The sequence below is a fragment of the Pseudochaenichthys georgianus genome, chromosome 24 (assembly GCF_902827115.2).
Source record: "Pseudochaenichthys georgianus chromosome 24, fPseGeo1.2, whole genome shotgun sequence".
Taxonomy (NCBI): domain Eukaryota; kingdom Metazoa; phylum Chordata; class Actinopteri; order Perciformes; family Channichthyidae; genus Pseudochaenichthys; species Pseudochaenichthys georgianus.
Window position 1 is genome coordinate 28,176,637 of NC_047526.1, and position 25,437 is coordinate 28,202,073.

Sequence of the window (25,437 nt, forward strand, 5' to 3'; positions counted from 1 at the left end):
TTATCTAGAAAAAAGAAAATTATAAAAAGGGAAAATATACAACAGGGTATGCAGTGAAACAGCTGGAGCCGCCCATAAGGCAGAGGGAGTGTGGTACACTCTGCTCCTCTGGGTAAAGTCCTCGTAAAGGATTGTCTCTGTACTGCCGTGGTTTGCTCTTCTGCTGCGTGTCCGCCTCCTCCGCCTCCTCCTCCTCCTCCTCCTCCTCCTCCTCCTCCTCCTCCTCCACTTCCTCCTCCTCTTCCTCCTCCTGCTGCTGCTGCTGCTATACCACGGCGTACTGCTGATACAGCAGCTCCCGGATCTTATAGTAGTCGTCACACAGGCATCCTTCCAGCCCGATGCGCCCGGCCTCCGTCTGGACAAAGATGCACAGGTCACACGGGTCCATTCATTAACATTTCGAACAACATGGTTCCACATTTTAACATATCAGATACAAGCCCTGCCCTCTAAAAAGAAAAATGCTGACCTCTGAAATAAATACGCTTCCAAATCATTCCCACACACTGTTCACAGACTTAAATGTGTAACGAAGCGTTCCACTTCAAGTTTTCCCATTTAAACACACACACACACACACACACACACACACACACACACACACACACACACACACACACACACACACACACACACACACACACACACACACACACACACACACACACACACACACACACACACACACACACACACACACACACACACACACACACACACACACACACACACACACACACACACACACACACACACACACACACACACACACACACACACACACACACACACACACACACACACACACACACACACACACACACACACACACACACACACAGCTCGCTTTGATCTCATTTTCTGGGTTGCGAGTTCTGGGGTTCTTGTCAATTATGCATTTTGCTGGTGGTACCCTGGCTCCCTCCTACTTTTCCTTTAGTTCTGCCTGTGATTATTTTTATGTGCGTTTCTTCTGAGCCGAGATGTTTTTTATGCCACTGGGTATAAAAAAATGTATTAGTTTCCCTTTGTGTTTAATGTTCCTTCTTGGTGTTAAGCACTGGTATTTTATTGTAGAATGCGCAACTAAATACACCTTAGCCTATAAACCATCAACAACCAGCCTAACACAGAACTAAGACACTATTAACCCCAGGGCCAAATTGATTATTTGTAATGTTATATTATATGACTATGTTGTTAAATACATTACATTACATTGCATTTAGCTGACACTTTTATCCAAAGCGACTTACAATAAGTGCGTTCGACCAACAAGATACAAACTTGAAGAAAACAGAATCACATAAGTACATCAGGTTTCAAAGAGCCAAAAATGTCAAGTGCTACTCAACTGGCTTTAGATAAGCCAGTCCTTTATTAGTATATAAGTTCTCTGTTAATAGTTCTATCGCTCGAGGTGGAGTCGAAAGAGATGAGTTTTCAGTCTGCGCCGGAAGGTGTGTAAGCTATCTGCTGTCCTGATGTCAATGGGGAGCTCATTCCACCATTTTGGAGCCAGGATAGCAAACCCACGTGTTTCTGCTGATGGGAACTTGGGTCCCCCTCGCAGCGAGGGTCTACTGTAACTACAGTTTACAACTTGCACTGAGTGCTGCTTCCTCTGGTTATTATTAGCAACAATATTAGCATGTCTAATGTGGACAATTTCTGGCTATGCATGGGTACTTCTGACGGCTCAGTCAACAATATTTAGGGCAATAAATACCTCATATATTTCAAGATACATTAGATATTTGTTGCATTAATAAATGATGTACATACAATAGAAGTGTCTGGAGGGTTACAGACAAGACATGGGAAGGGATTTCTAGCAAAAGAATTGTTAAAATTCTTTAAATTAATTGGATACTTTTTTAATGTATTGTACAGGTCCTTAAATTCTACCTGCTTCTAATTTCATTAAAACGGTGGCTATATATTAACTATGCACCTTCCTTGCACATGGACTTATAAATATGAATACATTTGGAATAAAACTCAACCTGAACTAAGAACATCCAGAACATTCACCTGCAACTTACAAATTATGCATCACTTGGATATAGACGCTTATGGCACTACTTCTATTCTATTTTATTGTATTTACTTGCACTATTTGATCTGTTTTATTGTGTTGCTCTGTTGGAGGAGCCTGGGACTTAAGATTTTAATCGACATAGCTAGACTGTGTATGAATGACAATAAAAGCCTTGAATCTTGAATTTTCAGTGTGTATTCTTTAGGCGTAAAACAAGCCTGTGTCCTGTGTGTTCTGCGCTGCTCGCTGCACGTTGTTAGCGGGGACTCGTGCTGCAGTGACCTAACGGACAGCACACTGAGGCGGTGGGAAGGACGACTCACCCTGCGGACGGCCACCATGTTGTTGCAGACCAGCACTCCTCCCACGAACTCGGCCTGGATGCCCTCTCTCAGCAGGACCTGCTTGAAGTCTGACAGGCGAGGCTCGTTGATGAACACCGACTGATGGCCTGGCATCTGCAGGGAGAGCGGAAGAGAGCGCCAATCACACTGAGGCCTGTCTCAAGTGCTTATACAACCTTGTGGACACACACTGGTGGAATGGTGTGACAACGCCTTCTCAATCAGGCTCACGGTGATCTGTCCCACTCACCTTGAGAAAACTGTCTTTTTTCCTCTGGCCAGACAACATGCCGTCTTAGGACTTAGACATAACGGTTTGTGTCCGCTAGCTGCAGGACACCTAGAAGTCATCTGCTGCTTGTGCTATTTTATAGCCAATGCAAAGACTATAAAGTAAGTTAGCCGTTTTGGTCATTGTTGCTTAAATCACATTTTGGACTTTCGTCAAAGTGAGAACATTTATCTGATCTCACCCTTACATCTCAGTTTAACGTCTTCGGGTGATGATTTGAGACGGCAATTATGGAGAGTGTACTATCCAGTGGGAGACAGCTTGTGGTCAGCTTTTTTTAAATGAAAATCTCTATATATATTGCAATCAGTCTAAATGAACAATCGGGACGGAAATGTTCGGATTTCCAAAGGGAGGTTCTGTGAATAAATTAAAAATCAAGAACCGAAATAATTGAACTATTCATATCTTAGACTGCACTGTAACTTTTATCTTTCAATGTTTAATTTATTAGCTTTTCTTTTTAATGACTGATTTTAAATGCCATTTTCTTAATGTCTTTCATTTTTTGTTTTTGTTTTAATGTTTCTTTTATTATCTTTTACTGTTTTTAAATGCCTTTGTCTGAATGTCTTTCATTTTTGTAAAGCACCTTGAATTGCCTGGTGCTGAAAGGCGCTATATAAATAAACTTGCCTTGCCTTGCCTTGATTTGCATATTTATAGATTCTGGTTTTCTTTTTTATAATCAGGGAGATTGAGTAGGTGGTTTTTCCATCCAAATGTTCAAGATCTTTCAGTTCATGTCATGAAATTAATTGGAAAAAAATATAAATATATCCATAAATATTGAATTAATGGGACCATGCAAAACTAGATACTAATTGTGTTTATTCAAAGCCTCACGAAGAGCTTGTTTGTGAGGGAATTGGGGTCAAATGTATACTGAAAATCCTAGAACCCCGAAAGGATAATTCAAACATGTATTCATGTAAATCTGCTTATCAAAATGAGGTGCCACTGAACTTGCTAAATATTGCATCTTGTCTTTGTTAAAACTTTTCGAATTGTTAACACTTCAGTGGAAACCCAAATACTTATAATAAGAAATGACACTTTAACATTTTCCAAAACCCCTAAATTCTAAATCAGAAATAATTTGCTCGTGTTCCCGCCTTACCTCATTGGCAGGCAGCGGCTCTAGCGTGGGGATGACGTCGCTCTCCTCGGACACCTCCTTCTCGTCCTCTCCGAACAGACTCTTCATGGCGCGCTGGGCTGCCACCGCCGTCGCGTTTTGGTCGGTATCCAGCTCAGGAGCGACCTCCATGGGCATCTCGCCCTCCTCCGTCTCCTCCTTCACTCCCTCCTCCAGCATCACACCTGTGTCCACCTTCACCACGCGCATGTCCAGCACGCCATCGATCCAGGCCAGCTCCGTGTCTTTGGCCTTGCAGAACTGCAGCGAGCTCACCAGGGAGTCTTTCAACCGAACCTGTGCCGTGACAACGAGACGAGACAAGATGAGACAAGATGAAGACACCAGCCTGTCACGGGAGGATGCTTTTATTCTTTCATAAAAAAAAATAATCAACCTTGGAGCAGTGGTTTTCTAAGTGTGGGAAGGTGAGCCTCCCCTCAGAGAACATAAGAACAGCTGCGCCGCGCCCCCCCCCAATTATCATTGCTATTATTATAATTATTGTTGTTGTTGTTGCTATAATGCAGGGGTATTCAACTGCATTTCAAAGAAGTCCAGTAAGAGAAAATGTCATTACTGCACCCATTTGATTGGCTGAGTAGCGTCACCTCCTTAAAACATTAAACAACAACTTTTTTAACATTTTCAACATGGTGGATAAATCCTTATATGCTGCCGGCAACACACTGAAAGTCAACTTTGCCTCCTTATTACCCTCACCCCTACTGTAGTGGGAACGATGAGTCTGCGTCTTTGATGCGCACAGGCCGATGATCATCCTCTGGCTGCAGCCTCGACCGGTACTTTTGATCAAAGTAAGTATTATTAAAATTAAAACAAAGGGCAGTGCCGGTCGTCAGCGAACCGAGCCCGTTCTGTGATTCTCCAGAACACACAGATGGCCGGTCCGCCCTTACCAGGACCGGTCCATGGAAATCCTAGCTTCAAATAATCGTGGTCATGCTTCCTCCGTTTTCTGCCAGACGCTGTCTCCTCTCTCCCTTCAGGTAACTTCACTAAAGATCGATCCATGTTGCCGCTCGCATAAAGCCGTCTGAAGTTAACTAGCTAGATTTCACTGTTTCTCGTTATTTCTTTTTCACGCTGCGCCTCTCCTGAAGCTCTCTGGCGCCCCCCCGGGGAGGCACGCCTCACACAACCGCTGCTCTAAGCTCTATTGCCATGGGGTTGTAAGTTGCAACTAACATCATCAGATTGATCAGGATTTACTTCTTCAAAGCAGAATAGGGCCGTTAACGTGATGTTTGATCATGCCGTCTAATTAATGTTAGCTGTGCTGTTTGTAATGTGTACAGCTTTGTGATGCATGTGATTCCTTATGTAATGTGATAGTGTTCTACTTTGACCATGAGGGGGCGCCCTTAGTTTATTATTATATGAGGGACTCCTGGGTTGTATGGATGCAGAGGGATGAAAAAGGTAAATGAGAAACTCCCTGATTTTTTAAAAAGTACTTATTCTTTCTTTCTAGTTAGAGGTTTTGTTTCATAAACTAATATTTCCTTTCGTTATTCCATTTAGAACATTCAGCCCTACAGAAGCTTTATGAATCTTTTAAACACATTTAAAGGACCACATTTCCCTACAATAACTCAGTCTCCAAAGCATTTAGAGGCTGACCTGGTAGATGTGTGTTTCGCTGGTGGCGTCGATGGTCTCCTGCAGTTTGGGCGTGTACACTTTGATGTCCTTGCTGAAAGCTTTGCAGGACTCTGCCAGGTCGAGGCTGGCCTCCGGCGACCCGCGAACGATCACCAGCTGTCTGGGCTTCATCTGATTAATAATCTTCTTGATGGAGTCGCCATCAGAGCGACCTTCGTAGTCTATGTACGATATCCTCGCTCTGCGGAAGATTGAAGACAGGACAACGCTCTTTCATAATTGTCAAACAGTCGAACACGAGCACAGACAAGACTTCCTGAGAGCATTTGTCATTTATCCAGGAGACGTTTGCTGAGTAGACATAAGCTTTTTTCAAACAACAATTAGCCTTAAATTGAAATATTCACACCTGGAGGGCGTCCAGCACCCCACAGCACTGAACTGTTGGCAGATGATCAGCCCGAGTGGCAGTTCAAAAGGGAGGTGAGACATATTTAGAACTAAAGGTGGGGTAGGTAATTCACTTCAGAAACACTTAGTTATATTCCATGGAATGCTCTTAACACCCCGATAGCAATTAATAAATTAAATGCTTTGACAATAAATACATACAAAAAAGTCATCTGTGGAAGCCGTGGCGCTGTAAAAAGCACGACCAATCATCTTTGCCGGCCCGGCTAAAGTAACCGGATGGCCTACCTGCCTGTCAGCCTTCCATCGGGGCACAAACTTATCTCGTGCCCTCATTGGTCATGTGCGCGTTCGTGTGTGTTGGAGGAGGGGCTCTGTAAGGAAGTCTGAAGGAAGGGGCAGATTTTTTTCGTCTGCGTACTTTCAAATTCTAGCGCACTCGAGCCGGTTTCTCCATTCTTACCTACCCTACCATTAAGTCTGTAGAGGTCTTTTCACAGAGGAAGACAGATTTAAAAAGGGGCCAAGTTATACTTTTTGGGGTTTTCCATTTCCTGCATTTAAATTGTCTGCAAAGGCTACAATCCCAAAGTGTCTCTCCATCACACTCCCCTTGCCTGAAACGCCTGAATTGGCCTCCTTTGTTGACTTTCGTAATATAGTGACTCACTACGTAACACTCGTGCTACTATTGGCTAGCACGTAGCACCGCAACAAATTGTTTGGCCATGGTTTCAGACAGAGGGTGAAAAGAGGTGCTGCAGCACAGGCAGTATGAGAGGCACAACACAGACATTTGAACCGGACAAGGTGCATGTTCGGGCCCCTTTAAGGAATCACTGACCTAATTTCGAGATTTTCTATGCTGGAGACACATTTGGTGGGAACAATAGAGAGATCTTGGTCCATGGGCTCGTCTCCGTTGGTCATCCCCGAATCCATTTTGTTTTTCTCCTCCTCTGTGGTTTGCAGCTCAGGAACCAGAAAATCTTCTAGCCTGTGAAAAAACAACTCTGGCTTATTAACAAAAGCATCAAAGAGTCTTTACATTCTTAGTCCATCTGCCTGTGATCTGATGTCCGTGTGTATCACTGTGCAGTACCTGATAATCTCCCCATACTCGTCCCATTTGATTCTCTCCTCGTGTGTGGGGAACATCGGATAAGACTTTTTGGCTTGTTTGAAGAAGCTGCCTTTGCGGCTGCCCTCGCTCTTCATCATCAGGTCGTGATGTTTCGTTTTCAACACAACTGGCTGATCCAGATCATCGTCCATATCACTCTCTTCACTCGAGTCTACATCCACCCTGCAAAGTGCATTAGAATAAACATTAACTAGTGTGTACATATGCATAGTTTTCCGATAATACGGATGGGATCAAACAGCAACTTCCCTAAAAGTGTGTGTGTTCTCCTTGTTTCTGCCGTCAATTTTAAACACATTTTTCTACAGTTGCCGAGTATCAGAGTTCATACACCTTTTCACCAATGACTTCTCCATGACCTTTACCTCATTTTCCATGACCAAAACAAATTACTCTTTCTCGCGGTACCACTAAAAATGTTTTATTTTAACATGGAACAGGAAAATAAGGTCTGCATCTGAAACATGTTGTGCCTATCCAACAAATCAAATAGTTGGCTTGCTAGCTTCTACACGCTAAAGCAACTAAAATCTCTCACCAGCAAAATACCTCGTCAGTTAAATGCCATTTTACGTTTCTTTACTATACGATACAGTATTTATTATCATTATAGTATTACTATTTCGACGATTGGCTAAAATATAAATTATATTTGATGCAACTTTAGTTACATTTCCATGACTTTTCCAGGTTTTTAATGACCGTAAGAGCCCTGGAGTATACATGTTGCCAAGTGTCATCTTCCATTTTAAGATTACCATTTAAATAGCCTGTTTTAAATGTTCAACCCAGAGCACTATTTGCATATATATTGGCTTTTTACATATTTTCCTTTTAAGCTGTTAAAAGAGGATACAATAGTATGAATCAAATGTTTTTTTACAGGCATACAACTTCACCAATCGGAGACATTTCTGTTTCGACTTACTCTTTAGCTTGTTCAAGTTTTTTAGCTGCTTCTTTCTTTACTTTGTCCTTTTCGAGGAATTCTTCCAGTTCCTTGCCTTCGAGCTTCACTCTTTTCCTCACCTGTGATGATGAGAAGAATGAAGCATGGAGTAAAGGACAGAGTCATGAGTCTGAATGTGACAGACAGGCTCTTCCCCATGGGGCTGCAATCAGATATAAACACAGTGAGTTATCATCGTGACCGCCGCTCTCACCTCCAGATCCAGCATCTTCTCTCCGGGGTTGTCGATGAGGTAGCGAGCTAGGGTTCCAGGTGTGGTGCGGTAGGTCAGGATGACAGAGTTTTTGGCGTCTTGGCACCACTGGATGAAGAGTTCTCTGGAGAAGCCGGCCTCGAGGTCAGGCTGGCTGCAAAGCACCACCTTAGGGCTGGGCACCCGGGCCAGGTCTGCCAGACTGTGGCACAGCGTCAGGTGACGGAACTGGAAGGGGTTGTTTCTCTTGTCTTCAAAACACCTCATGAGTTTGTCACTCATCCACTCCACCTACAGGAAGAAAACATTAATGTTATTATATACTTATAAAGTCATTCTTAAGAATGTTCATGGTTAATTAACAAGGCAGGAGAAGAAGAGTATGATATCATCTCAAGATTCAAGATTCAAGGCTTTAATTGTCATTTGTACATAGCAACAGTGTAGTTATGAAAGTAATGCTGCGTTCACACCGGACGCGATGCGAATATTCGCATCGCTCCAATCGCTCAAGTTTCACCGCGGCTTGCAGTTTCACCGCGGCTTGCAGTTTCACCGCGGCTTGCAGTTTCATCACGGCTTGCAGTTTGTTTTATCGCGTCATTCAAAAACAGACATACCGTTGACGCGCCGCGCCGTTGACGGACAGTTGAGGTTGTTTACACTTCCATGCAAGATCGTTTTGGTTATTTCTGTCCTTGACTATGGAGGATATAACAACTGTTGCTGCTTTGTACCTTCTGTGGAAGTCCTACAAACATAGCAACAAACGCCGTGTCTGGGTTCTTATTCTCCTCCAAGCCAGCTCCTTTTTGTTGTGGTCCCGGTAGATATAGGCTACGACATTGTATCGTAAATCTCCGGGAACCCACTCACAGCCACAACGATCATCTCTTTTATCTTTACAATTGATCGACAGCAGGACGTCAGAGGGAATCCCAACACTGATTGGCTTTCGCGAGAACGCGTCACGTGAATTTGACGCTCTAGTTGAAAAAATTGAACTCTCGCATTTGACGCGGCCACCTTCAATTGCGCCGCGTCCACCGCTTCATGCGCGCCGTCGGAGCGAATTCGCGTCTGTCTGCGTCTCTGCATTGACTTTAATGTAATCGCGCCGCCCCCAAAAATCGCATCGCGTCCGGCGTGAACGCAACATTAGGTTACAGGCTCCTCCAACAGTGCAACATAATAAAACAGATAATAAAATAAATATATAATAGCAATAGTGCAGAATAGTCTATATACAGGTAATTGGAATATTGATATATATAAGTTGCAAACAGATGAATGTTATGGATGTTCTTTCAAAAGTCCAGGTGTTGAACAGTCTTATGGCCTGTGGGATGAAACTGTATCAAGTGTGAAAACCAGTGGTACCTGGGACTTGGAGAACTCCACCACATTATAGCTGACGTTGTTGAGCAGAGCGAGAGGGTAGGCTCCCAGCCCGGCATCCTTTGTTCTCCAAATCTGGTCCAGCAGCTGAGCCAGCTCCAACACACGGCCCGCTGTATCCACGGCGATCAGGACATTACCGTCACCACGAAGAGTCTCCATTACATTGGCTGTGTGTAAAAAAAAATTGAGGTTATTTTTGAAGATAAACTCATTTTTTCAAAAAGTTATTTTACAGAACTGGAGGAGGAGATGATAAAAACACAAAAGGAACACAGGGTAAAACAAAAGTGTAATCCTTGTTCAAAAGAATCTGTTCCTCCAGACTTAATTTGACTGTTTCTGCGTGAATGAGTGAAAGTAATTATTGAGACTGCCTATTGTTTCTCATTTAGTGTCACACACTCTCAGTGGGGGGGATTGTAATTATTGTAAGACACAGACTTATTAACACAATATACAAATAGTTTTCTAAAAAAACAATTGACTGTAGTTATTTTCAGATGAGATGAATAATTTAACTACAGGTTACAATTTGGTAAATTGGTGTATTATTTAGTCAATACTCCTTTTTTTTAGATATGTTTGTAGGGCGAAGGGTTCAATTATACATTTCTACTATCGAGGCACGTAAAGATCACTTACTAAGAAGCAGCTCATCTCTCTGTTTGCGACGCGGCTGTACATATTTAGCATTGAAGGAGTCTGTGATAAGCAAAGAAGGACGACTTATGCTGTCCAACACGCAGCCGTTCAGGTGACTAGAACAAAGAAACAGAGTTATAAAGGTTAAGAACTAATAGCAAATCTAGAAACGAATTTTCCATTTCTCATTGTTTGGTGTGTGCTCACATTTCTCTCTTGTGGTTGAAGTCAACAGCATAAATAATCTCCTCCTCTCCATCCTTCACTATTTTCCAAATAGTGCCTCCGATCATGTGACCAGCTGGAAGAGGAGTGATGGAAAGACCGTGCCCTTTTCCTATTGGGTAAAAATAAAGATATACAAAATATGGTTATCTTTGAGACATAAAGAGGGGTGGATCCTGACTTGTAAGGGTCTGCAACTAACTCACCTTTCAGATTGACAATCTGAGAGTATTTGAGCTGCTGGATTTTATCAAAAGCACAGTCCACATCATCCAGGGTGAACAGTGTGAAATCTTCACTGTTGTTTCGAGACTAAGTGGAGATATGAATACACACATGTTAGTCATGCAAACAAGCTCTATTAATACATTACTTAACATGCATGACATTTCCTACATCCCTTTCTTACCTGAAACTGATCATACATGAACATCTGACCCATCTTGTAGACGGGGATTGTGGCATATATAGTGCAGTTTAGACCTAGTTTCCCCACAGCGTATGGCAGGGCTCCCAGGTGTAGGGGGTCAGGGTGGGAGAGGAGCACTGCATCAACCTGATGAACATACCTGAAGGGAAAATGGACATCACATAAACGTCAAAGTAGCAGAACAAGGAGGAAACTGATCTAATAAGACGAGGAATACCATACCGTTTCATAGCATCGATAATGTCCATTGAGAAGGTCTCATCCCAGCCACAGTCCAGGAGGAAGCGGAACTCATCCACCTGCAGCAGGTAACACAAGGCAGACTCCTCCTGCACCCCTGACACTGCTGTCAGCTTAATAATGGACGTCATATTTCTTTAGTTGTCTCTCTGAAAGTACAATATAGATGATCAATGATTAACACAAAACAACCACCCAAATAAACAATGCAGTTAAATCTCAACTACTATGGCTCTATTACTTTGTTTACGACTGAGAACTCATTCATTTAAATCTTTGGGGAAAAAAACCGTAACAAGTAAAAATGAACCTATACGATGCAATAGTGTTATGCTGCATAAGTAAGGTCTATCAAATATGCGGCTGGCTCATCAAGCAGTGAGTCAATTTTAAAAGTAAACACAATTTAGATTGCCAGCTACAGCTAGTTAGCAACACCGATAACAAAGTACCCTGCGATGTATGTCTTTTTAGCATGCTAGCTACACTAAACTTGTGGATGTAAGTGGCTTGGCTCGACGGAGAAAGGTGCAACGTACCACTTAATACGAGGAAATGCGAAATTTCTCCCGTTCAAATTGAAAAAGAATAAGAAAATGTTCTATAATTGTAACATTAAGACATTTTGGCTAGCGTTTTCAGTACACACTTGATTAGCAGACATGTTTGCCGCTGCATCATGTGTGAAAGGGCAAAGGACCGTACCAAGTAGGGCGGTGTTAGAACAAAATTAAAAGTATAAGAAAATAAACATTTTGCTCATGTTATCAAGACAATTCAATAGATTTGCTTTAAAGTTTCCAATTCATGAGGGACAATTGATATTACAATCCACAGCAAGGGTGATCACCAATACATTTTTATTTATGTTGCTCATGGAGCACTGTCGCCTTTGCACAGTTGGAAGAGTCCAATGTCCTCTGCCTGGTGAGAGAAGAGGTGAAGGCCACGACGAGCGTCAACACAAGGTAATATCCTGCATATTCCTATATCGTGTGTCTTTTTTTTGTGGTGTTATTATAATCTGATATGTTAACTGTTGTAAACACAAAATACTTGAACTGAAATAACATTCTCAACGAAAACCTGACACATATTTCTAATGATAGCTGGCTAGCTAGCTGATTAGTTAGCTGGTGGCTGTGGTGCAGTGAGTTGTTTTAGTGTGCAGTTAAACTATTGTGTGGGTTGCTATGCATATATTAAATTAAGAAGTACATCATATGTGGTTTGAGATGATTTACTCTACCTGTTGTTTCATATAAGTTAACTAGAGATGTAATTTATTGAATTTAGAGATCACCCTCACCTACAAACCAATTAGCTCAGACAAACATTAGCAACAATGTCATTATAAAAAAACGATTCCCCTTTTGTTGTGTTTCTGTCAGCACAAGTAAGATCACCTTAAGTCTAGAAAACAACGTTTTGAAGAGTTGTCATCTGTCGAGGCTTGATATCTGTAGTTGGCTTTGTGTAAGCTTATAAATTCCCCCTTAGTAATATGTTCATGATGCTCTATTTGTGACACAGAATCAGACTAGTTTTGTGAAGGCCCTCAGATAAAGATGCAATTTCTTCAAAGACAGTGTAGTCCTGTGCCAGTCTTCTGTGTAGGGCTGCAGGTCGGATTGTTGCACCTGTGTTGCCCATATCTGTACCACAGAGAAGCGAAGATAATTACAAGATTTTACGTTTTCTATGATTCTGATAGTATTAAGTATTTTGGTGAACTTATTTTTTGAAAGGACAAGTCACTCTTTACTGTAAATGTTAGCAAGCCGGTTTTAAATCAGAGTATTTCATCAGTCCCACATAATTAACATTACAATCTGTCTTTTGCTTATTTCTGAAGAAACCATGGTCAACTTTTTATCCCTAGCCCGTGAGCATTGGGCAGTCATCCTGGTGCCTATGGGCTTTGTCATCGGATGGTACCTTGACAGACAGCAGGACACGAAGCTGACAGCGTTCAGGAACAAAAGCCTTTTGTTCCGCAGGTAAGAAAAACATTTCCTCCACATTTATCAGAGCACTTTCTTTTATGTTGATGCTTTTTCTATATAATATGCATTTCCCCCCAGTTTAAACGTAATGCTATGTGTAAAGAGGAAGATGGAGGAATGCATGTATGTTTATATGAAGTTTACACGACTTGTTTTACTTCTGGTGTCTTTAGGGAGCTGAAGCCTGGTGAGGAGGTGACCTGGAAGTAGACCACCCTCCCTGCAATGTGTCCTGTCATGTGACCACCCTCCCTGCAATGTGTCCTGTCCTGTGACCGTCCCTCAAATCCACATATTTAAGATGTCATCTGTCAATCTTTAATAGGAGTTGTATCAACCGATAATAAACTTGCCGTTTGTCATGAAAATCATTTTGTACTGGTTGTTGCTTTGGTTAGATGACACATGAGATTCTTTTTTTCTTAACTGGTTTATTTGATGCTGAACAGAGTAAATTAATAAATGGTTTGTTTAGCTTGAACATTCCAGTAGAACCAATGAAGACTACATGGAACAAGAACTGTTTTTGCAATATTTTGGACAGAGACAAATATTTCATGCATGACTGAAGAATCCGTGGCCACTACAGAGCATCTGCAGTGTGGATAATCCCCCTCTCAAAAAGCAGCTCGGCCAAAGTGATCTGGGGGGAAATGAAAAACAAACTGCTTATTTAACAAAAGATTATTATTGCTGTAAATAAGAACATGCACATTTACAAAAGAAAATTGATAACAGGCCCAAAATCAGCAAATAATATGCACTTAACACAACATACCCTGTCTTCAGCAGAATCACACGGGAAGCTCCCTACTGTCACAAATTTGGGATATGAATGGATCAGAAACTCAATGGCGTCGGTGTGCTGAAAGAAAGGCAAGCAAAAAATGAGGCAGTGGCCCCGGCACAAGGACACAACATGCAAAACATTTATTAACTTACCTCTACTTTTATTTCAAAACTCTTGAGCTGCTCTTTGTGGTAAACTCTGGAGTTTTCTGTTGTGTAGTAAAGATGGACAGCTTCTCCGTCACTGCATAATCTGTGAAGACAGAAAGTTACATTTTAAGATTGTCTTATTTTACATTCCTGTTCTAATGGATTACTGAATCAGGTGTTTCTGACAACATGCAGTCAAAGGCAGGCCTGAATAGTGTGTGTGAACGTGCCGTTACTCGTTCCATTACCTGGCACAGCCACCACGGAGAACTCTGACTCGTGTCTTGGCAGTGATTTTTGCACCTACATCCATAACCTGCCCATGCTCCCACCTCGCAGATGCTCCCAGTACACTGGTGGCCAATTCCTCTGTGAGATGGTGTGAAAGGGTTAAATCAAGCTGTTCTGTATAGTTTAAAAATCAATAACACTTAAATGCAATAGTGCAATGTTCTTCGCAATTAAGTGAAAGTGAGTTTATGGCCACATTTACCTGGTGTGAGCATGGGAGGAAGGCAGTCATGCAGGAAGACTCTGGCTTTCTGATCCACGGCAGCATCGACCGGGGCGTAAGTCGTTAGCTTCTTCATCAGGTGCTCAACTCGTGAGAAGAACTTTGTCCTGCGGGGGTCATCCTAAACACACGAGGAGGAGCGTCATTGAGGGGTAATCGGTAGAAAGACAAGGATGGGGACTGTGATAAATAAAGAAGACAATGACTGATGAATTACTTTGTCAGAGTTCTGTACTCCCATGTATGTCAGGTAATCCAGAGGTAAGCCCTGTCTGAACTCCACATCCTCCTCCATCGCTATTTCCAGTGCTGCAGGGACAACCTGAAAGAAGGCAGTGCAAAGAGCTTTGGTAAATGAAAAACTACATATTGTTTTTTTAAATTAAAGTGGTTAAATGCACTGTTAACCTACTGCAACACTTGTATCCAGAATCAATTCAGAAACATGAGAAAGATAGTTCGAATCATTTCTGGTGTACAACCAGAAATGATTCGAACTATCTTTCTCGTATTTTATTTTCATGGTTTGTTACACCACGACCACGTGTGCTAAAACAGCTCCACTTCTTCTGCATTGCGAAACCAATATGTTGATCTAGCTGCACACAAATTATTCATTGCTCAAATATTTCTTCTAAGAAAATATAAATGTGTCTAGATCAGCAAATGTGACAGCTCTCACAAAAGTAGCTGTATGTTCAATTCCATTTCCACCTCCAAGTATCAAGGGAAATGCTATTCGTAATTACTGTATACATTATATAAAGAAATACATATTTTAAAAAAAATGCTAATCCTGTACTGCATTATAAATAAACGTGCCAATGTAGCCTGGCGCTGATGCTGCCTTCTGTTCACTATGTAGGTTTGTGATTAGGGCATTGACCTTGTGCAGCAGATCCCCCCAGCTGTTCTTCTGGAAAGAGGAGACGGTGATGTGGAGCGAGTGAGCATCTGGCAGGCAGTCGCCCTGGTGGATGAATCCCCGGGGAAAGTAAAGAAGGTCCCCGGCCTCGAGCACCACTTCCAGGATGGGCTTCCCGATGTTTGTCTGATTGAAGTTTGCTAAAGAGGAAACTCAAAGGATTAACATCGGAGAATATCATTTTAAGATTTGTGCAACAGTAAATAATTATCCCCAAATATTGTCTCCGACCAAATTGAGCCAAATGCCTTTCTCTATAGATGATAATAACAACATGGATTGATATAGCCATAAGCAAAGCTACAAAGGACTTTACAAGACAACAATAAATATGGCAGACAGACAATGATAAATAACTATTTAAAACAGTTTAAAAGCAATACAACATTTAGGAAATAAGGTTGTATGATAATACGACCTCAAGTGTAAGTAAAAGACAACAGTTAAAAAACAAATCAATTAATCCTTAGAACAAAAAGTTAACTGAATGTCTATGAAAACATTGTTCTACTTACTACTTGAGAGCACGGGTAAGACTTCATCTTCTGACCTACAAAAACAACGTACATTGAGGTCATCATCCTTCAATTACTCAATCTGGTTAAGTGTGTCATGATTGTATTATGGGAAATGTAGTGCATAAAACTAGATGTTCAATCTCAAACCGTTACAATTATCTACCAGTTTCTGAATTGTTAATGTAGCCAAATAAAGTGTGAAATGAACTTGCTGCTGTTCTTTCAAAGGTTCCTTGCTGTATCTCACCTGGGGCTGTACACTCTCCAATGCTTCTTCCCCTCCAGCTGAACCACAAACGCCTCAATGTCGTCGTAATGTGGAGCGAAGCCTTGTGTTCCAGGTGGCGTCAGGTAACTGGTCAAAGGGAACACATACGTTATAGATTCTGAAGTCCGAGTCCTAAATGCTTCCAGAATAATAACTTTGCCAAATACTCACACGTTGGCTCCTGCCATGCTGCCAAACTGCTCTTGGAGGGTGGAGAGCACGTTCCACACGGTGGAGGAGAAAGCCTGAGGATTCAGCAAGCGGAGGGAGCAGCCACTCTGGGAGATGGAGGTACATTTCACTTTATAAGCACAAATGATGCCAAGTATTTTTGAAAGTGCCTGCCCTTTCCAAATGGCTTCCAATGGAGCTTTAGATGGTTTGGTGAACCGTCTGAGTAATGCTCCATCACATGTTTCTATTACAGGGTGAATCTTAAACTGAAGCTCGACTTTAAAGCAACCCAACGGAAGTTACATGTAAGTTTAGTTCTTTCACTCGTAGCTCGGGCTGCGGGGGTGCTAGAGATGGGAGCACGTTGATGCGACCTTCCTAGCCGGAGATATGGCCGCATTTTACAATAACTTCCGTTGGGTCGCTTAAAAACAAATATCGCAAATCGAATCGCAATATCTGTCAGAAAAATTGCAATTACATTATTTCCCCAAATCGTGCAGCCCTACATCCCAGGGATGTAGCATTGCTAATAATCACTTTACAAAAAGCCTGCATCACTGTGGCCTCACCTCATAGAAGTCCCACACAGTGAAGGGCAGAGCTCTCCCCGGAGGATTGTGCGTCTCCCTCTTGCCATTCGTGTAGCTCGTGACATCGAGGTTCACTCCATACTGAACTTCATCCTTTGATTGAAAAATGCAGACATGTAGTCTAGTGTCACAGATTTATTTTCACACTTGGTTGTTGCTCTTCTTTTAATGATATCAACGATATAAATATAAATATGCAAACAGGCAAAATAACATATCAGGGTATTTTGTCACTAGAAATAAAAAAAAGAACAACTAATAAAAGATACAAATTAATGAATATTTACTTCTCATTAAGTTTCTCTCTCTATATACATTTAAAAAAATTAAAAGCAAACCTCATCAAACTTCCTTTGATTATTATAAGTCCCTGCAGTTACAGATTCAAAAGATCCAATGTGCTAAATAAATGTTAACCATTAACAAAGACAGGATTTAACTAAATAACCTATGTTATGCAGTCTCCCAATAAACACTATTTTTGTGATTTCAAAAAAAGGAAATGTTCTCACTTCTCGCATTAAATAAAGGGAAGTACTTTTTATTATTTAATTATTATTCCTTAATACCCAGAATAATACATTGATAATAACTCTGTAGAATGATGTAGTGTGTAAAATGTGTTTCTTGATGATAGCATAAGCGACAAATGTACCAACAAAGATAGGGGAATTAAGGATAAAGAAAGGATGGACGAGGTGACGTTTGAAACCCTTACCTGTCTTAATATGCGATCAAACTCGGCTGTGGAGAATAGTCCCTTGTAGTAATCTGGATTCTTTCGTTGAACAAGAATGGGCTTCTTCTCCCATGTTTCTCTTTAGAGACAGGAAAAAGATTAGCCGGTGAATGGTCCAAGAAATATGACACTTGAATTATTAACCAAATTCAATGCTTTGTTTAACCACAATGTTGCTTTACTGCGGCCCAGAAAATGTAACGTGTTTTTCACACTAGTTAATAAACACTGTGAAAACGCTCATGTGTACCTGAAGAAGGACCTGACAGGAATGGGGTTGATGAACCACTGGAACAGCTTGCTCGCTCTCTCCTTGCTGTTGTTCACTTTTGTCAGATCGGCCAGCAGAGCATCCAGAGCCTCTCCAGCCTCACCATGTCCATTTACACACTCCTCATCCTGCAATACAAGCATAAACACAATGGAACATAACTGAACAGTATGGTCAAACAAATACAAATACATACTACTGTTGTTAGTAAAACATATTTTCATGGATGACACAATAGCACCCAATAGCATCTATCTTTGTACTTTGCAGAACTTACTTTTGTAATTTCGTTAAGGCTCTCCTCTCTTTGTGCAGACTTCTTTCGCATTTTCTTCCTTTCAGGCTTCCTTTCAGGCTTTATTTGAGCTTTAATTGGGCTGACCTTACTGGCCCCATTCTCCTTTTTCCTTTTTTTCTTATTTGCCACCTAAAACGTAATATAACATAGCATACACACAGGTGAGATAGTTAGCAGATAACCTGGTTGAACAGCTAACTAGCTATCAGGAGGATGTGCTAGTTTCACACTGCCCCTCCTCCAGCCGCTGAGTATATCACAGTTTATAGCAACAGGCAGAAATATTCTCAATATCATTTGTTTAATAATATCTACCTGCAGGGGAGACTTCGTGGCAGTAGGAGGCAAATCTGGTGACAACGTTTTGTACAATTCAAAAGCTGACATGTGTTTTTTCTCCATTTTCCTGATTAAGTGTCATCACCGTGCGACTATGGAGAGTCTTCTTCTGTGGCGATTTGTGCTCCAACGGACTCTCTGCTGCCACCTAGAGGGGAACTACACGTACAGCCCCTCAGGACAGGAAGAGCATAGAGGGCTTTATTAAATAAAAGTATTTTATTTATGGAATTTTCCCAACAAGTGAAACAAATACATAACAATCGAAAATACAAAACGTAAAAAAAAAACACAAGAACAATGTGGGGCATTCAGGATTTAAGTGAAACATATGAAATGTATATATTGTGTTAAAGAATTGTATTGGCAAACTGGAATTTATTTTATGTTTTTATCAGATTTTTGCTAATGTTATTTTACATATAATTGGGGAGGGATGAAACCCTCTTTTAATGGTCACACATGCAGAGCACACAGCACAGCACACACAGTGAAATGTGGCCTCTGCATTATGATTTTAACCCATCCTAGTACCAGGAGTCTAGCACTAGGAGCAGTGGGCAGCTATTGTACAGCGCCCGGGGAAAAATAAATGTATGTAGATGTATGTTCATTCTGTATTTTATATCCATTTTTATTTGAATTGATTTTGTCCTATAATGTCCCCTTTTTAGTATGGTTTCATATTTTGTTAAGCACCCTGTAACATGTAAGACTAAATTACTAAAACATAAGAACACATAGTCGTATGGTATTTTTCAAGAGGAAGATGGATCATTAAGCCAAAACACATTAGGATTAAGATTTACCAATGACTGCATTTGATGATAAACAACATGAAATGTAAAAATGTATGTAAAAATAGAATAAGAAAATAACAATGAGCCAATAAGATAAATAACCAATGTAGTATTTTAAAAATTAAATATAATTTTATATTATATAATCTTCTATTTTAAATTGCGAGCAAGTAAGTACCCACACTGAACACTGGGTGGAGCATTTCCCCAATATTTCCATGTTTGAACGACACGGACAACGAACGCCATTTCCCACAATGCTTTGCAGCGCACTGTCGGCGCTGTTTGTCCAGCCGTCGCTCCAACAATGCAGCTTTTAATGGTGCTGTGAGCGGAGCGAGCTGAAAACGCAGCAACACCGCAGGCTTGTCCGGTGACTGTAGTCTTGCAAAATTAAACACAACGAGTTATTTAGGTTTTGACAAAGCCACCGGGCGGCCTTGACTCAGTTATTTGGACAATTCGGACTCTTCTGCTGTGGTGAGTAGCTACTGAAGCTAACGTTGTTGCGCCAGTGTAGTTCATAGCCAATGCATTTTGTTGTTACCGTTGATGGCTAGCAGGCTAGCTAATTGGCCAGATGAGACATATGGCCCCTTGTGTCTTTCCCCTGCAAAGCCCCCTGTGCACATTTGATACCGTGTGTCTACTTCTCCTCGTTGTGTGTAAGATGCGTGATTACAACCTGGGGCAAAGGACACATATTGGTGTTTTTCTAAAGACTTTGGGGCAGTTGGGTTGTTCTCTGTAGCCGCTGGAAGTCGTGAGGCTGTGTTGCTTTGATCTCGGCTCAGGCACACGTCAACCAAGCCGGTTTAGAGGGGCTACGTTGCGATGGAGGCTAAGTAGTCTGCAAATCACCTGCAAAAAAAATCTTGGGCATCTATTCCTCCTCAAATTATCAACCCCACAACTCCAGAAATGTGCTGATCTTTAAGTATGACCAAAATGTCACGAGTAACTTCATTATAAAACCTTTTATTGTCGACGTGTTAATGGAAAGCACACATACTGGCTTATGCAAATCAGTGCACATTATTAATGCCATAATGAGCTTGTGGTGAAGTCGAGATGCTTTTATACACCGATGTGTTCCTCATCCCGCTGTTGAGTGTCGTATACATTATTGCAAGAAAACTATAATGGCTGCTTCTGTTACTGTCGATTCAATTCTAAAACTACACATTTGGAAACGGAAGTTGGGTTTGCTTTTTGTTTGTATTATGTTTAGGGACTTACAAGTTTGAAATCTGGCTCTTTCAGTCATGTTGTACATTTCTCATTAAGCAATGTAGCATTCTCATTTATTCAAGATTCAAAAATGTTAATAGATGAAAAAACCACAAGATATTGTTGCTGGCTTGACTATGTTTTGCTTTATTATACAGCATTGTTTCACTATAAAAACTAAACTCACATTGTGGTTACACTCTGTCACCTTCCCATCGATATAAGTAAGGATAGACTATTAGAAATGTCAACAATCTGACTATTTCAACCTTGATGAAGGTAGGATTTACTGCAGGGCTGTATTAGCTTTAGCTAGGTGTTCCTGATTAACTGGGAACTAAATGCAGATGTTGCATGGTGTGCATTATGTTAATCAGCCAATGACTGATCAGACAGAGGAGCTTAGCACTGCTCAGAAAGTACGAGTTTAATTAGAGGAGCCAGCCTCTTGTAGTTTGGGGGAAAGTATCCCCAGTAGCCAACATGAAGGCCAGGCCTAGCATGTGGGAGCAAGAACAATTCATTATTTAATAGCTGCCAATAAAGAGTTGTTGTCCCAGAGTTATTTTGCCAGTTTATCTGTGGCTGTATGCATCATCAAAGCATTCCTTTGTGCATTTTTACTTGACAGGAGAATGCTTTTATCAAATCAAATCAAAGTTGATGTTTTTGCAATATGTGAGTAAAATGTTGTCGTTTCATTATATGTTATCATTTCTTGGTCTTGGTGAGAAAGCAAAGCTGCTGAGCACAAACATATGCAGTGTCCTGAATCTGATGATGCAGAGCAAAAGGGGATTGCAGGGTATTCTGAAACACGAAATAGTCCCCTCTGTGTAGAGAGAACTAAAGAAGAATCAGATTTCACATCTCTGTCTGGAGTTCATGTTCTTTCCTCAATTCAAAAACATTATTAATTCACTTTGTTATATAATTACCTATACGTTTCATGTTTCTCTTATGTGAGTGACCGTGTGAGTTGTTGAGGACTGTGCAGCAGTAACTTTAGACCGAAGTGTGCAGTATATTGTAGTTTGTGTAGGTCAGCTGCCTTTGAACGCATCACAGCAGATGCTAATGTTGGCTACTGATGGGTGTGTTTATTGGAGGCATTCTTCTCTGTGATTTTATTTTCATCACCGAGATAAAAACAGCTGCAAGTTATTTTAAGCTTTGTATACTGTGAACCAAAAACAGTAGCCTATCTGTAAACAACAGAGGCTTACACATGATTTTATATTGATCATTGAGTTAAAGGTGGGGTAGGTACGTTTGAGAAACCGGCTCGAGATACACTTTTTGTTATATTCCATGGAATGCTCTTAACATCCCGATGGCAATGAATATCTGAAGTGCTTTGCCAAAAAACCATAAATAAATGTCATCTGTGGAAGCCGTAGTACTGTAAAAAGCACAACCAATCATCTGAGCCGGCCTGGCTAAAGTAACTGGATGGCCTACCTGCCTGTCAGCCTTCCATCTGGGCACAAACTTATCCCGTGCCCTCATTGGTCATGTGCGCGTTCGTGTGTGTTGGAGGAGGGGCTCTGTGAGGAAGTGGCAGATTTTTCCGGCTGTGTATTTTCAAGTTCTAGCGCACTCGAGCTGGTTTCTCCAAAATTACCTACCCCTCCTTTAATACAATGAAACTATAAAGGAGCCAGTTGTATGACTTTAACCTCCCCCGGTTCTGCTTACCTCTGGCCACAGCACGCTTTAGTACGGAGTACGGACTGTACAGGGCACCGTGTATCCCACTGTGGACAAGGATATTGATCTTTCTCTCATAGAGCCATGATTACTACTCTGTATTTGAGTAATTGTTTTTCTCTTGTGGTCACATTGTAATCAACAACTGCCACCATTCAGAATAATAGCAACATCAGCATTTCATCATAAAGTGAGAAGGTGCTTGCAGATGGGCGGCCCCCAATAAACACTTGGACGCCCGCCTGATGCTCGAATTGTGCTCCCATGTGTACTGTAGTGGAATAATTACTACTCTTTAATCAATGTCGAATACTTTGGCATGAGACAGATGTTGATCATTGGAAATTGAGCTGCTAGATGGATGCAAATTAAACCTCACATTTGGAAGCTGGGGATGAAATACAAACAAGTGGCATTTTCAAATGAAATACACCACATTATTCAAAGGAGCTTTCATTGATATTTGTTCAGCTTCAATTGGATTTATAGAGCTTTTAAAGTGAGTTTCAGGTAGGGCATTGGCATTGGGATTGGGATATATATTTTTAAATCCTCTGGAGCAGAGAGAGGTACTGTGGATTATTGTTATTGATTAATGCATCAGTGTTTCTTAGGGTCAAACACACTAAACTTACAATTTAAAATGAAAGTGTTTAGTTTATACTCAAATCAAATAGTGAATTCTGATTATAATTAACCTTATTTGGTGCAGAATTTTGAATTGGCATGGCAGGAAAAGTAGAGGTGTAACTAATAACATTATTGACGCACCATTGAACTGTCCCAGTGAACCAGCATGCACAAGATTAACCTTTGCCCTCGAACTGTGACATCTTTTTACGTCATGACATTTCAAAATGTCCTCAGGGAATATCGGTTTATTGCGAGAATAGCCATTAAAACATGAGCTGAAAAGTCCTTCCATCTGGTGTCAAATGCAACTTAGTTAATACAGTGTTACATATGAACACTTCTCCAGACTCCATCATAGCTTGTAAAAAGTGAAGTAGTGGTCATTTTGTTTTTTCTCCTAGTGCAAAGAGAGTTCTGATAAATAACTCTATTGCTAAGCTCTGTACATGTTGAAAATGTGGACTGTCATTTTCTACTTGGCCAGGGACGGTCAGGAACACTTAGTCCCTTAAATCCACATTAAAAAGCACAACTCATCTTACCTGATGTAGAATCAAAAGCTCATCAAAGTCCTTTAACCTGAATCCTTTGCATCAGTATTAGTGTGCAGTAGGGATGCATATCCTTGACTTTTTTACGATACCGATACCACTGAACGATACCGATACTCAACCGATACATATCGTGATACTTTGAAAATGTATCATCCCACAATTACTCCCATGAAGCGCTTTACGATATAGTTAATATGTCAAATGAATATTAAATTCAATGGTGGGACTTCTTGGACCTTTTAGTACTGAACAAACAATGAGAAATACATTAAAAATATGAAGAAAACCGATTATGGAATATCTTTTATAACACCCGCCATCAGGTGTGCCGCGTGAATAGCACATCTTGTCAATGCAAACAGACCGTTATAATTAATGTTAAACCTGAGATTCGACTAGAGAACAAATAAATAATATAATAAAGGTCATGAGATCTCGGCATTGCACAAACAAACAAATCTCATCTTTAAAATCAACATTTGCCTTCGCTGGTGAGAGAAAACAAATCCCATCACAGTTCATTTGTGGGACTTTTACCTTTCTAGTATTGAACAAACAATGAAAAATACATAAAATATGAAGAAAAACGATTATGCAATCTAATTTATAACACCCGCCATCACGGGCCACGGACTCAATTTTTAAATTAAATGAAAAAAAAAATGTTGCTTTTTCTTTTTTTAAATTTTTTTTTTTCTTTTTATAAAGTATCGGAATCGGATCTGATTTCGGTACGGTATACCGTAGCCACCAGTAACCGGTATTTCGGTAATACCGGATACCGGTATGCATCCCTAGTGTGCAGCATTCTGTTACACAAATTACTTATTGTGTGTCCTTCTCTATTGCAGCCCTGATTTGTGGTCTCAGTGTGATAACATTTCACAGTCCAGTGAGTGAGAGGATTTTGGCTGTGGTGTTGAACATCGAGGCTCGGGCGTTAATTGCCCTGTCCTTGTAATGAGGGTTTGGATGAATCACAGAATGGAGCCGCCGACTCTCGACTCGCGTTCTGTCAAACTGTCCCGCCTGAGAAAGAGCCGAGGTTTAACTACTTCAATAGCTGAGTGTTCCTGAGCCCTTTTCACATCTGCTTTAAGAGGCGGGAAAAGTTAGGGTACATTAACTCAGGACAGCTTGTTCTGTATGTTTACTGAATAACAGAAGGACTTTTTGTTCCTCTTATTATTGCGCTAGGCAAGAAGGAAATTAATGGCGTAAATAGAAGTTCTGACTGGAACAGATGTGGCAGAAAAATGCAGAGGAATAAAAGAGAGAGATGGCAGGACTAGTTCTACTTTTGGCACGGTAAGCAAACGGCAGCTCTGTGCAATGCCTGCTAGTCAAGCAGCAGGATTTCTCAGCTAATTCATTTTCCAAGCAGCAATATCTTTCTCAAATGCAGGTTCCATTTGCCTCCCTCCAGTGGACCTTAGTGTTTGTCACTGTCAAGCTCAAGGTAAGTGCCTTACGTGACAGAGCAGTTAAAAATACACTATGCTGCGAGGCGAAAGACATTTCATCAAATCAAATCACACAGCGGAATATGTCCTGTGGAAAGGATGCACTCTCTGTAAGAATCACTTTTTGTATCTATTTTTCGACTCCAGAGATAGTGACCCTAAAGAAATCCTGCCATTTGTTGGTGTTGACATGCCGAGTTCAAGTCCAGGCCATTAATGCAGAACGGACAATATCAACATGACTTTAAGTAGTGTGAGTGAATGCTCCACGTCGACACTCAGGTGCGATCTCTTTTGGGGTGGTACGTTGCAATAATCCTCCCACGTCAAGGGTCTAATCACCCTGGCTCCCTTCCCACAATC

The 25,437-nt window shown here is 41.1% G+C and overlaps 4 protein-coding genes across 4 annotated transcripts in view; 2 read left to right on the forward strand and 2 right to left on the reverse strand.

Annotated features, from left to right (window-relative positions):
* Positions 1 to 228: 228 nt before the first annotated feature.
* cpsf2 (cleavage and polyadenylation specific factor 2) lies at positions 229 to 11,872 on the reverse strand. The gene is made up of 15 exons (XM_034075894.2): positions 11,640 to 11,872; positions 11,083 to 11,249; positions 10,840 to 10,999; positions 10,637 to 10,742; positions 10,413 to 10,542; positions 10,206 to 10,321; positions 9,543 to 9,730; positions 8,163 to 8,453; positions 7,928 to 8,028; positions 6,958 to 7,161; positions 6,700 to 6,852; positions 5,463 to 5,685; positions 3,801 to 4,115; positions 2,368 to 2,502; positions 229 to 358 (listed from the first exon to the last, which is right to left on the reverse strand). Exons 2-15 carry the CDS (start codon positions 11,229 to 11,231, stop codon positions 266 to 268), a joined length of 2,364 nt encoding a protein of 787 aa, XP_033931785.1. The 5' UTR covers positions 11,232 to 11,249; positions 11,640 to 11,872; the 3' UTR covers positions 229 to 265.
* A 94-nt stretch (positions 11,873 to 11,966) lies between these two features.
* On the forward strand, positions 11,967 to 13,474 carry LOC117439808 (NADH dehydrogenase [ubiquinone] 1 beta subcomplex subunit 1). Its single transcript, XM_034075896.2, has 3 exons — positions 11,967 to 12,068; positions 12,956 to 13,100; positions 13,280 to 13,474. Exons 2-3 carry the CDS (start codon positions 12,961 to 12,963, stop codon positions 13,314 to 13,316), a joined length of 177 nt encoding a protein of 58 aa, XP_033931787.1. The 5' UTR covers positions 11,967 to 12,068; positions 12,956 to 12,960; the 3' UTR covers positions 13,317 to 13,474.
* A 65-nt stretch (positions 13,475 to 13,539) lies between these two features.
* On the reverse strand, positions 13,540 to 18,828 carry riox1 (ribosomal oxygenase 1). The gene is made up of 15 exons (XM_034075895.2): positions 18,661 to 18,828; positions 18,325 to 18,474; positions 18,027 to 18,175; positions 17,756 to 17,855; positions 17,017 to 17,130; positions 16,442 to 16,548; positions 16,250 to 16,357; positions 16,000 to 16,034; positions 15,446 to 15,624; positions 14,777 to 14,881; positions 14,539 to 14,680; positions 14,294 to 14,414; positions 14,049 to 14,148; positions 13,885 to 13,971; positions 13,540 to 13,749 (listed from the first exon to the last, which is right to left on the reverse strand). Exons 1-15 carry the CDS (start codon positions 18,745 to 18,747, stop codon positions 13,690 to 13,692), a joined length of 1,644 nt encoding a protein of 547 aa, XP_033931786.1. The 5' UTR covers positions 18,748 to 18,828; the 3' UTR covers positions 13,540 to 13,689.
* Positions 18,829 to 19,773: 945 nt separating this feature from the next.
* extl3 (exostosin-like glycosyltransferase 3) overlaps positions 19,774 to 25,437 on the forward strand; it is a 31,342-nt gene continuing 25,678 nt past the window's right edge. The window contains exon 1 of the mRNA XM_034075485.1: positions 19,774 to 19,964. The gene's annotated coding sequence lies outside the window, so the exon portion shown is untranslated. The remainder of the gene's footprint in view (positions 19,965 to 25,437) is intronic.

Coding starts and splice junctions, on each gene's coding strand:
- LOC117439808 (XM_034075896.2), top strand. CDS start 12,961: ATGGTCAACTTTTTATCCCTAGCCCGTGAGCATTGGGCAGTCATCCTG. Junction 13,101..13,279: donor AAAAGCCTTTTGTTCCGCAG/GTAAGAAAAACA, acceptor TGGTGTCTTTAG/GGAGCTGAAGCCTGGTGAGG.
- riox1 (XM_034075895.2), bottom strand. CDS start 18,747: ATGGAGAAAAAACACATGTCAGCTTTTGAATTGTACAAAACGTTGTCA. Junction 18,475..18,660: donor CCACGAAGTCTCCCCTGCAG/GTAGATATTATT, acceptor ATTACGTTTTAG/GTGGCAAATAAGAAAAAAAG. Junction 15,625..15,999: donor CTTACCCGTGCTCTCAAGTA/GTAAGTAGAACA, acceptor TTTCCTCTTTAG/CAAACTTCAATCAGACAAAC.
- cpsf2 (XM_034075894.2), bottom strand. CDS start 11,231: ATGACGTCCATTATTAAGCTGACAGCAGTGTCAGGGGTGCAGGAGGAG. Junction 10,322..10,412: donor TTCAACCACAAGAGAGAAAT/GTGAGCACACAC, acceptor TCTTTGTTCTAG/TCACCTGAACGGCTGCGTGT. Junction 7,162..7,927: donor AAACTTGAACAAGCTAAAGA/GTAAGTCGAAAC, acceptor TGCACTTTGCAG/GGTGGATGTAGACTCGAGTG.